The sequence below is a fragment of the Vespula vulgaris genome, chromosome 12, assembly GCF_905475345.1.
Source record: "Vespula vulgaris chromosome 12, iyVesVulg1.1, whole genome shotgun sequence".
Taxonomy (NCBI): Eukaryota; Metazoa; Arthropoda; class Insecta; order Hymenoptera; family Vespidae; genus Vespula; species Vespula vulgaris.
In genome coordinates, this window is record NC_066597.1 from 1,327,548 (window position 1) to 1,339,486 (window position 11,939).

Sequence of the window (11,939 nt, forward strand, 5' to 3'; positions counted from 1 at the left end):
ACGTGTAAGATCTTTCGATCTTTTCTCGATCGATCAAATTTAATCTAATATCGTGATAAGGAAACGTATGTTAACATTGTTACGAGAGACCAAAAGAAAATATTGTTAATTGCAGGAAAAAAATACCATTTTTTTTTTTTTTTTAAGAATCTTGGATAGTTCGGTGTTGCGTTGATATAGATGAAGGGACGCGTAAGAAGAATTAAGAGATTCTTGTGGATCCATCTTCTTGAAAAGAATTTTTTTTACTATCGACGAAGGGAAATCGCTAACAAATCGAATTTGATAAAGACAGAAAAAAGAACTAAGATTGAACTAATGCAAATATAATTAAAATCATTTTCATAATATAGAATTTTATGTGGAGTATACTGAGAAAATACAACAATATACTGTCTCTTGATACAACTCTACAATGGGTATTATACGCTTTACAATTTCTCGGTTACCATACTCATGAATTTGATATAAATTCTTGTTGTCTTTCTTGGTTTAGCTTGTTGATAATGATTAATATACAGAAGCAATTGTTCGTGGAAACTTTCGATATCTTCGTATTTAACAGGACAAGTATGTAACGCATTCCTATAACATCAAGTACGGAGAGGAATATGAACTATCGTAGAGCATCAGATTATATTCTAGTCGGTTCCTTCTTTTTTATCATATACTTACATTTATTACGCTGTGTTTGTATAACTGGTTCAAATAACTTAACTTTCGAAAGATCTTCTATAATCGTGCGTCTAAAAAATATACCTCATCTGATTGTCATAAATTGCCTTATGGTACACGTCTCGTTAAGGAAATTATTTTCTAACATAAATAATTAATAACTTATCATCAGTTACACAATTTCAAACGCACACAGCTGAGTTGAATGTTCATCTCATGCATTCTAGAGTTTTGCCTTTACACATGAAAATTTATATAAAAGAATTATAAAAGCATATTTTGCACTATAAGTATTGTAAACCGGACAATCTTAAATGGATCTTAAATCTGACAATGTAATAAATACCTATGTATTTATTTTCATAATACACTTTTTTGCCTTATATGATTCTCAACGAATAAGTCATCGTAACTTAGTACTCTGTATAACACGGCACACGTTTAACTGTGTGGAATTGGTGTTATTTTATTGATACCTATAATTACATACGATTATCACCTTGCGTGTAAAGTACTTCAATCCAACTATAGCAATAGATTCAATAACTCATTTTCTTTTTGGACACCACATTTATGTTTTCACTTGTTGATTCAAATGCTTTAACTGAAATAAAGATAATATATCATATTCGCAAGTTGTATGGGGTTTCTTTGTTTGTGTGAAGTTTCTTCAAAAAAATTATCTAATAATAATAATTACTTCGTGGTTGGTCTTCTTGATGGTTCAGATGCTGTGGGAGGTGGAGGTGGTCCTCTTCGAGCTAATTCTTCCAAATATCCCATCAACAGTCGCGTTCGTTCAGCAGCTGCTGCTTCTAATACAAGAAAACGTCGATCCTTCCTCAAAATTTCTTCAATTTCGACTAAGCAAGCACTATTTTCTTGCACCTTTTTGTACGTCTTATCAGTAATCAACTTTGTCTCCTAAAAAAAAAGAAAAAAAAAATGAGAAGAAACATAGAAATATAGTAATTAAATATGTTCAATACGTTACCGTAGAAAAAATTGCATACCTGCAGGAGTTCTCTAAAATCTGCCTTAGCAGCAACAAGTTTATCCTTTATGTATTCTTTAAATTCTTTTTCACATTTCTATTCATCAAAAAAAAAAGAAAAAAAAAAGAAAAAACAAGAAAAAGAAAAATAGAGTACAATACACGATTAATGTACATTCTCAAAAAAATTTAAAAATTTTATTATCATCAACGTACCCGATCGCTGGATGAAAATTTAATATATCTAGGATCATCTTTTAACAATTTTTTAATATCTCTCCAAGATGCTGTGAGTTCGGTCGAAGCACCTACTTCGTCTAAAACCTCTCTAAATTTATCTCGCTTTTTTCGACCAAGCTGTTCGATGTGTTCATTGAACAATCGTTCCTTTTCCTCACGATCTAAACTCTCCGCTAATTCCCATCTATGATCCTTCCTTAATTGTCGTTTTGCTTCTCGCCACGCAAGGTCACCGTTTCTCACCTGCATTTCAATATATTTTATTGGAAAGTGTTATTTTTGAATTAGCTTATTTCAAAGGAAACTTTTGCTATACTTACCAAATCAGCAAGAAGTGCACTGAAGTGTTGAACAGCTTCCGTATGGCGATGATGCTGTCTTTCTTTATCGCGGTCTCGAAGATGTGTAGCCAATGTTCTCTGTACCTCTCTTTCTCTTTCTCGTAAACTTGCTTCTGCTCTTCTTTCACGTTCTCGTTTCTGTTTCTCGCGATCTTCCTCGGAATCGGAATGATCATCTCCTTCTTCCTTCTATACGAATACGTTATAATATAATATAATATAATATAATACGTTAACAATGATTAAAGATATAAAATGATTATAGAGAAATTACATCATTTTCTTTTTTTGTATTCTTTTCGTCACTTTCTTCTAATTCTCCGCTTTCCTTCTCAACAATTTCCTTTTTCTCCTTGCCATTTTCTTCAGTTCCAGTATCTGTCCGTCTCTGTTTCTTTTCTTTATTATCCTTATCAGATTTGTCCTTAGATTTTTCTTTATACTTATCCACATCCTTCCGGTCCCTGTCCTTCTTCTCAGATTTATGGTGGTCTTTATCTCTGTGCCGATGATCTTTATCTTTTTCCTTTTCCTTTTTCCTTTCCTCCTTCAGAATACGAATATAGTCTCTAAACCAATCTTCTCTAGTGGTTGCTGATTCTACGACTCTGTACCTCCAATCAGATTCCAATTTTTTCTTACAGTCACTCCAGTGCGAATGTCTGTCAATGTCTTTGTGCTCACGTAGCATTGCTATGAATTCCTTTTTCACCTGAAATACATTCATCATAAGATCGTCATTATTGAGAAATAACAACAATTTTGCTTATTTACTATTATTTTACAAATCTTTATTATAATTGTAAACTGTTTTGGCTCGGATTTATCATGCACGCTTAATAATATTTCCAACCAATGAGTACACGCTTATAACCACATTACAATCACTTTATAATTGTATCATGTAAAGTAATTATTTGTAATGTGGATCAAACTATTTCAACTTGCAAACCTTGTATTATGGTTTTCAAATTGTGTATTTCGTAATGGGTAGAACAAATATTGAATAATGTTCATTCGCGTCAGGAGATATCACAACTTTAAGGGCTCTATTTGTTGGAATTTTTTATGAAATATGCTGTTGTTTTCTGCTGAAAAAAAAGTATACTCATTATAGCTGTAAAAATGATTAGTTTGTAGCAAGCTGTCATTAAACAAATATACACACACTTCCATACAAAAATATACATACATTAAATTTTACATATTGCACATATAAAACATTTATATTTACACATTCACCCATACACACTAGAACGAACTATATTAAATCAAAATTAATTCTGTATTAATGTAACTCTGCTTCCTAAGAAAAGAAAGTATCTTGTCTTGATTTAATGACAACTTGCTTTAAAATATGGATATGTTTTCTAACGCCTTCCCTTGCTGAAAAGAAAAAATATGTTAGTAAGTTATTATCGAGTTTGTATGATTTCAGAAATTTTTAGCCGTCCAAATTACGAAACGAGCTATTAACTCTACTTCTTACTTCCCTTTTAATTATTTCTTCAAGTTCCGTATTTAGAGTATTAGTTCTACAATATTATAGTGGCATTGTAGCACTAACAACTTTTTCTTTTTTATATTTCATACTATAAAAATACTTGATATTATTTTTTCTTTATTAAATAATAAATATGAAAGAGAATGTGTATATATATATACACACACACACACATATAAATATATATACATATGTATGTATGTATATGTATATGTGTATGCATATATATATATATATAAATATAGAAATTAATATTTAAAACTAACTATGTTTATAAGTGACTCCATCTTAATTATTAATGATTCCAGCTTAATTTTTTTTTAATTTTGCTAAAACATAAAAATGTTTTATTACCCTCTGTCATTCCCATTGCGTAATTTACGGACGACTTCGGAATTTCGTATAGTAACTAGCCTCTCTCTCATGATATTTTTTTACTAATAATATCCATGTAATGAGAGAAAATATTCTTGATCGTGAAATATTTCTATAATTTTTTTCTTTCTTTTTTTTTTTTTTTTAATATCACAAGTTGGAACCTATTTTTTTCACATTGATTTTCAACGAAGAAAGATTTAGTATTACATAATCAACTTGATAACTACAATCTAACTACCTTATGATGTCCACCTCTATTACCTTCATATCTAATTATTATTTTCATAAAAGAACATAAATCTACTGTTATACAAATGCATACTCCCCATTATTCCCATTTAACATCATACCACGTTACTACAAAAATTTGATCTATCACTCTGACTCTGTACTCTAATAAAATCTAAATCCTTTCTCTCGCACAAGTATATTTTCGTGATATAATAAAAATACTTAAATCGTAAATAAAATTATTAAACAGAAAATACACACGCATATATATATGTATATGAGAAATATTACTGTAATATATACATATATATGTATGTAGTTTTAAGATATGTACATAAAGTTTTCATTTCTTAATTCAAACACATGACATAATGCTTCGATACAAGAACGATTAACGATTGACTCTCAAATGATTTCTACATTCTACAATCAAAGTTGATACTTTTTTTTTTTTTTTTTTTTTAAATATGCAAATGTAAAAATAAATAATATAAGAATTCATTCTTGCTTCGATACATTGAATACAAATTTTAATACCGATAAAATAATAAACTTTTTTAAGTCCCGAGAACGAAATAATGCATATCAAAGTATTTGCAAGTAAAGCTACCCTGTGAGATAAAACTCTCTTGCGGTTCTCATGTAACTCTTTCGATACTGTTTTTAATTTTGGGGAAAAGTTAATCTTTTGAAGTAACGAGGATTACGAGTAATATACAAATACCGAGTTCGTTCATTCTCATGACTCTGGTTTGGAGTAAAGAATGCGGCGCGCGAGGGTGTGCCAACTGTGCCACGTAGTGTAGGTGGGGATGGTAGATGACATCATCCATGCCACCAACCAGCTTCAGAACCAAGCCACTCCACATACGGAACCTGTCCTGCCTGCCTCCTGACTGAAGTGGAGAGTTCAGAACACATAAGTATATAAGGAACCGTCACATACTAAGATTTTATTCTCTACATCTCCCGTCTTAGAGCTACAAAAATTTTCTCTATCGAGCAAATCTACTGGAGTAGAGAATGATTAGAGAAACTTCTCCTGGTATGTGTTCTTCAGCCATAAATATTAGGAATTCATTTTATATGTAATCATACAAGTGGAACAAAATAATAACATACCTATGGAACCTGAAAGAATAATTAATTATATCTGAAAATACATATTTCATTAAATATATAATTAATCAACTATATATTATTAATTATTTAAGAAGTCGCATTATATATTTCGAACTAAAGCAATCATGGTGTTTTGTTTATCATTTATTTCTTACATCAGTAATCAATGCTAAACATTGCTAACTAATGGAATAATATATCTTTTGGATAATTTAATCAATGGAAGTTCTTCAAAGCACAAATATATGCTGAATCTAAACAAAATTCAGCATTCTAATAAGTACTAATTCTTGTAAGTGCATCTTACTTTGCAATTACAGATTTTTCTTTTTCTTTTTTCTTGTCTTTTTTTTTTCTTCTTTTTTTCTTTTTTTCCACTCAATCTTTATAAGCTATTTGTTATATGACTTTATAAGAAAAATTAAAAAGATATAACTTAGAAGATCTTACTAAAATATCTGAAACGAAAGTATTGAATTTTATTGATATTTAACTTAAACAAAATACTCTGTTTATATCACTTCTACATAAATATAGAAGACCAAGATGCATTCATGATAAAAATAGAATATAAAAGAATACGTTTAAAACATTTTTTCAATAGATTATAAATTAAGTTATAATTGAATACCAGTCTTTTTTAAACGATTTTAATTTTTTCTTTCTTTCTTTCTATTTTTTTTTTTTTTCTTGAAACATCAAAACGACGTTACATTAAAAAAAATATTCTTATGTTTAACTCGTCATCATGTTCAGGATATTATAAATTAAAATCTTTTGAATGCATCTATATAAACAGATTGTGTGAAGAAAATGTAAATTCTTTTCTTTTTTATTATAATATTAAATATTGAAAATAACTGCAAGTTTTCGAACAACAAATTTAAAAAATAGCTGTTGCGTCACTGTAAAATCATTATTATTTTAATAAATCAAGAATACCTGCTCTCGCTTGGCGGTTTTCTCCTCTTTTTCCCTTTTTCGGACTTCCAGGAGATACTCGTTGAAGAGGCTTTCCCGTTCACGCATCTTTTCCACATTCTTAAATCGTTCGTCACGTCCATGCTTTTGTGCAAAATCACTAAACGATGATCTGCAAATTAAAACACGTATTTTTACAAACAGCTCGATTATCAATTTTGTTTTCTCTCTTTTTGTCAAATAAATAAATTTGTCAGATAGATATATTTTACATACTTTCCATGAAGATTAGCTTCTTCCAAAAGTTTTTGAAACTGTTCTTTACGTTCTTTCATTTTGTTTCTTTTCTCGCGTCTCTCTTCCTCCGCTCTTTCTTTCACATACTTTTCAAAAACCTGCTTCCTTTCTTTGGATGTTAAAAGCAAATAACGAGGATCGAACACGATTTTATGAAGCTCTTTCTCCCACGTGCTAAATGCCGATACCTAATATACAATTGTATATTTTATTAATACAAATAGAGCTTGTGCATATGCATAAAAAGTTTATAGAGATAAATTATTCTAAACAAAACTTACATCCTTCTCTGCAAGCATATCTCTAAACGATTTAATCCTAGTTTCCAACGGAACAATGGCCCTTTCTCTGGCTGCCCTCACTTCAGCTTCGATCGCTGCTTCCTTCCCAATGTCGATCGTTTTCTTACCATCCTTGTCCTCTTCCTCTTTTACGGTAACAGCTTTATAAAAGAAAATAGTATATGCTATTCTATTTACAAATCATTAAGGAAATACTATGTAAAATGCAACATACGTTTAGGCTCTTCTTGTTTAATTTTCTTAGCTGGAGTTGGTTGATCATCATCACTACTTTCACTTGTATCCGATTGGCGTACTGGTTTCGGTGTTCCAACTGCATCTGGTGGCGTAGATGTCATCTTATCCACGTCTTGACGGCCGATAAGATCGTCCGGTCTTTCCCAAACAGAAATTCTTGACGAGGGATTATAAAAAAAGACGCGTCCATCGCCAGTCCATACGACACACCTAAATGAATAAATATATATTACTAAACAGTGTATTATAATAATATTATATTAAAATGTTTTAAACGTACCATGGTGTTCCTGGTACGGGTGTACTGGAAATTGGTCTAGATTTATCCTGAGGTTTAATTGCTTCCTTCGAAGATGTCTCTTCTTTCTTGGTTTTAGTCTCAGCTTCTTTTGCGTTATCTTTGGTATCATGAGTGCTCTCTTGTTTGATTTCTTGCTTATTAACTTCAGGACTTTTGTTATTACTGGTACTGGAGGTAGTTGCAGTAGTGGTAGAAGTGGTAGTTGATATTTCTTCTGCTTTTTGTCGAAGTGCTAATTTCGCATCTATTATAACGTTTGAAGAAAATAATGTCTTCGTAAATATTACGTTGCATAACAATTCTTAAATTAACTTTCTAAAGCATTAATTATAAACTAACAACACGAATTAACTGTATTGTTTATTTTTAACTCACTTTCTAAGTCTTTCAATGCCTGTGGCTTTTCCCACACAGATTCTCCTGCTTTACTATTATAATAATATAATCTACCATCTGGAGCACGGTGCTCTGTCCAAATCATGGCTGATGCAACTAATTCAGAATCAAGTTGTGCTAATATAGCTGGATCTTCAGCAGGAGTTTGGGAAGTCATTACACCATGTGGCATTTGTGGCATACCTAATAATAACAAATTATTTAATACTTTCAATCTTCAATCACACAGAAAATTTCAGTTGGAAACATTTCTCTAATACATACCCCAGTTTGTCTGTGGTGGACCATAACCACCAAATGGTTGAAATCCTGGTGGTGGCATACCAAATGGAGCTGTACCAAATTGAGTCGGAATTGGACCACCAAACTGATTGGGCATTCTATGTTGCATCGGCATCATATTTGGTGGTGGCTGCATTATATTCGTATTTATTGTTGATGTATTTATCGTTGGTGCATTTGCAACTGTCGCAGGTACTGATCCTTTAGTATAAAATATATATTTTAAAGTTTATACAAATCACTGGAATACATAATAATATAATAGAGATTTTATTACCATTAGTTTGACTTGTATCTGAAGTTTGTGCATTGACATCTGGAGCATCATTTAGAGAAGGTGGTGGTCCTGTACCTGGAGGCGCGGTACTCATCTGATTCAATGCATCAGCATTATTGGAGGACGACTGTTCATTACTTTGAGATACTCTATTTTCATTAACTTGTGTTGGAGTAGTAGGTGTGGAAGTAGGAGTGGTAGCACGGGCTGTTTGCTTTGATGCCCCATGCACTAACTGTTCTAGCTAATGTGGTAAACATAAGATCACAATCGTGACATTAACATATTTTAGAAATAATAAAATTACTATTATTTTATTAATCTATAAAATATTACTAACCTGATCTTGCACCATGACCTTTACATTCGATCCTTCCGGCTTCGTCCATGTTGTCTCTCTAGATCGAATATTATAATAATATGACTTCCCATCTGGTGTTTTAGTTTCTACCCAAACTTCCCCATTAAGGTCAAGCCCTGGAATGTTTGCTTGCGGTTGACTCTGTTGCTGCTGGTTTTGTTGTTGACCTGGAATCTGTTACACACCTTGCAATTGCTTATGTTATACGATACATTATACTTCTGCTATTACACTTATGACTAGCTTACGCTATTCATATTGGGTGGTCCCATTCCAGGAGGTGGCCCATACGGTCCCGGTCCTGTCCCAATGGGACCATTCATCATATGCGGTGGTGGCTATTAACACATGTAATAGACAAAGGGATACCAGGCAAAAAGAAAAGAACTATCATAAGGAATGTTCTTTCATAAAGCCATTTCTATATAATAGATTGATCTTTGTAAGGGAAATAAGGGAAGTACAAATGACATAAATTTTAACAAATACCAGTATTCCTCCAGTTGTTTACTCTCATATAATGTCCCCCATCTGCTTTGCTTTTACCAGAATATATCGAGTTTTATAACAATTTATTATATAATTTTCTGAATATATTTTACTGAATGTATTAATGAAGAAAATACAGATATCTCAGAAGACTATTATCACCATGATACAAACATTGTTCCTACTCGTATATACATATACATATATATATATAAAAAAAAATATTCTTTACCATTCCTGGTGGTCCCATAAGATTCGGTGGTCCCATTATGTTAGGTGGTCCCATAGGTCCCCAGCTTGGATCAAATGGTGGAGGCCCTCTAAACCTTGGACCGGCTGGACCAGGTGGACAGTTTGGTCGTGGTGGACCCTCAAACGGATATCCGTTGTTAGCCCCGCGGAACATCGGACCCCTTGGACCAAAGCCTCTTCCTCGAAACCTTGGAGGACCGCCTCTCATCGGGAAATCAAAACCACCTCTGCCACGACCCCTTAAATTATTTTATACACTTGAGCTATCTTTAATAACTAATCTAAGCCATGACTTGGAATGTCCACGTACGAAATTTGGATACTTCGATCTGCATAAAAACTCTACATCCCCGACTCATAACTGTTAACGTCGAATTTTGGCACTGAAATAAATGGAAGGTGCAAAACCTTTCACCTTGGACGATTAATGTTGATCTTGTAAAATTACATTTAGTGCATGATATTGCATTTCGTTACTTCATCGTCATACCATTGAAAAACGATGTTCTTCATGTGATCGTCTTAAACACGCGACGCAATGTTTGTTGTTCTTCTTTGTCAATCATACAAAAAAAAAAATTGGTCGACGATTTTGCTAAAGAAAATTGTGATCTAATCCTAATTAAGTAAATAAAATTCTACTTCTCTGGAATAAAAAATAAAAAATTTTCCGGGAGTAAACAAGAACGACGCACCTGAAGCTACCTCTTCCTCGCGGTACGAAGTGCCGATATTCTTCTCCATCGAAACTATAATCCTCCGTTTCTTCCATGCCCTCGTCATTGTGCTCCTGCTCATTGTTGAGATTTGCCTCGACAATTCCTGATGCTTGCTCATTGCTCGATTCCATTATATTTTCACCGATCAGTCCAACTAATTTAATTTCTACACAGCCATTTACTACTTTTCTTAGCTTGTAGAAAAATGCCGCAAACAAATCACTATTTTATTCGTAAGCCGTAAACATAGTATTACCAACCTATAAACAAATAGTTCCTATTCTTTCCTAAGGTTCAAGAACATAAAATAAATTACCAGGTTTTGGACAAACGACAAACGTATTAAAATACATTTGATAAAATAAGAATAATAAATAATAAGAAATTAATACGAGTAATCTATTAATATCGTTCTCGAATTTTTATTATTAAAGCTATAATCTCATCTTGATTTTTAATCGTAATATTTTCCCGATATCATTTATCATTTATTTATTATTTATAAATATATATAATGCATCTTTTAGTTTATTAAATTTTTATACTTTTTCAATCAGAATCAGAATCAAATAATCGTGTTTGAATAAAGAATTTTTTACTTCCTTGTAGTTCAATGTTCTCTGCCGCACAATTAGTATCCTCTTTTTTTGTGCTACTTTCAAACGTAGGATGTTCATATAGTTTTTTAATATTTATAATCTTATTTGATACAAGATTTATTATTGATAGACTGGTACTGCTAATACTCCATATTACTCTAAAATCAAATTAAAAAGCTTTTAATTTATATTTTTCATGATACGAAATATATACAAATCTATAACCTTGTTGGATATGTCGTATTTATGTCGTCTCGATATTCTCTGATGTCTTTTACTTTTTCTGTGTTCTTAAATTGTGTGTTTGCTGATGTGTAATCTTTTAGAGGATAAAAATTGTGTTAATGAAATATGTATGAGAAATATTTTTTATACATCATACCATACTTGTATATTTACCGTTATATCTGTCAGAATAAGTTACATTTTTGGACGTAGATAAAAGATTTGAGGAATTTCTCTTTGTTAAAAATGAGTCTGTTGTTAAATAATTTCTTTTATGCTTTAATGAATGACGAATTAAATTTCTAGGACTCAATGAATAGTTTCTAAATACATCGGGTTTAGATGTAATTGTATTTGCTCTATTAAGTTCTAAAATATCAGCATTATCTTTTTCTGGGATTAACGTTTTAATATTTATTTCTGTTTTGTTTAATACCTATGGCATATAGATTAATAATGTATACTCTTGATAAATTATAATAACATGAAGATTTCATATAAAAATCAAAATTTTTTATACTGGCTGTGAATACTTATTAAACAGATTTATCCAACATTTTTTTCTTCTGTCCAAACTATTTTTTGCTTTACAGAGCTTTGACATAATATGTTTTTTATAATTTGCTGAATATCTATGATATAATAAAATAATACACATAAATAAAGCAATTGAAATGGAATTAAGATTTAACTGTAGTTAAGAATTTACTTTTGCATCTGTTTATTTTACTTTTGTACAAATAATTCTAATTTCAATATTACCTTTTAGTTTTTGTCATTGAGATAAACTGATTAA

At 31.3% G+C, this 11,939-nt stretch overlaps 1 protein-coding gene across 9 annotated transcripts; it reads right to left on the reverse strand.

Moving 5' to 3' along the window:
• Positions 1–310: 310 nt before the first annotated feature.
• On the reverse strand, positions 311–10,549 carry LOC127067936 (transcription elongation regulator 1). Of its 9 annotated transcripts, none has more exons than XR_007782787.1 (19): positions 10,296–10,549; positions 9,581–9,839; positions 9,108–9,197; positions 8,839–9,033; positions 8,499–8,742; positions 8,204–8,422; positions 7,919–8,122; positions 7,523–7,787; positions 7,220–7,452; positions 6,985–7,145; positions 6,683–6,891; positions 6,428–6,578; positions 2,525–2,962; positions 2,230–2,439; positions 1,886–2,152; positions 1,689–1,766; positions 1,376–1,599; positions 1,022–1,279; positions 311–910 (listed from the first exon to the last, which is right to left on the reverse strand). XR_007782787.1 is itself a non-coding variant. In XM_051003405.1 (19 exons), exons 3-19 carry the CDS (start codon positions 9,806–9,808, stop codon positions 1,276–1,278), a joined length of 3,420 nt encoding a protein of 1,139 aa, XP_050859362.1. In that variant the 5' UTR covers positions 9,809–9,827; positions 9,911–9,983; positions 10,296–10,435; the 3' UTR covers positions 311–1,275. The 9 variants fall into 9 exon arrangements, 7 of the variants coding, with proteins under 7 accessions (XP_050859362.1, XP_050859361.1, XP_050859356.1 ...); XR_007782786.1 differs by having other exon boundaries at positions 311–585; positions 676–1,279; XM_051003405.1 differs by adding an exon at positions 9,911–9,983 and having other exon boundaries at positions 311–1,279; positions 9,581–9,827; positions 10,296–10,435.
• Positions 10,550–11,939: the final 1,390 nt, after the last annotated feature.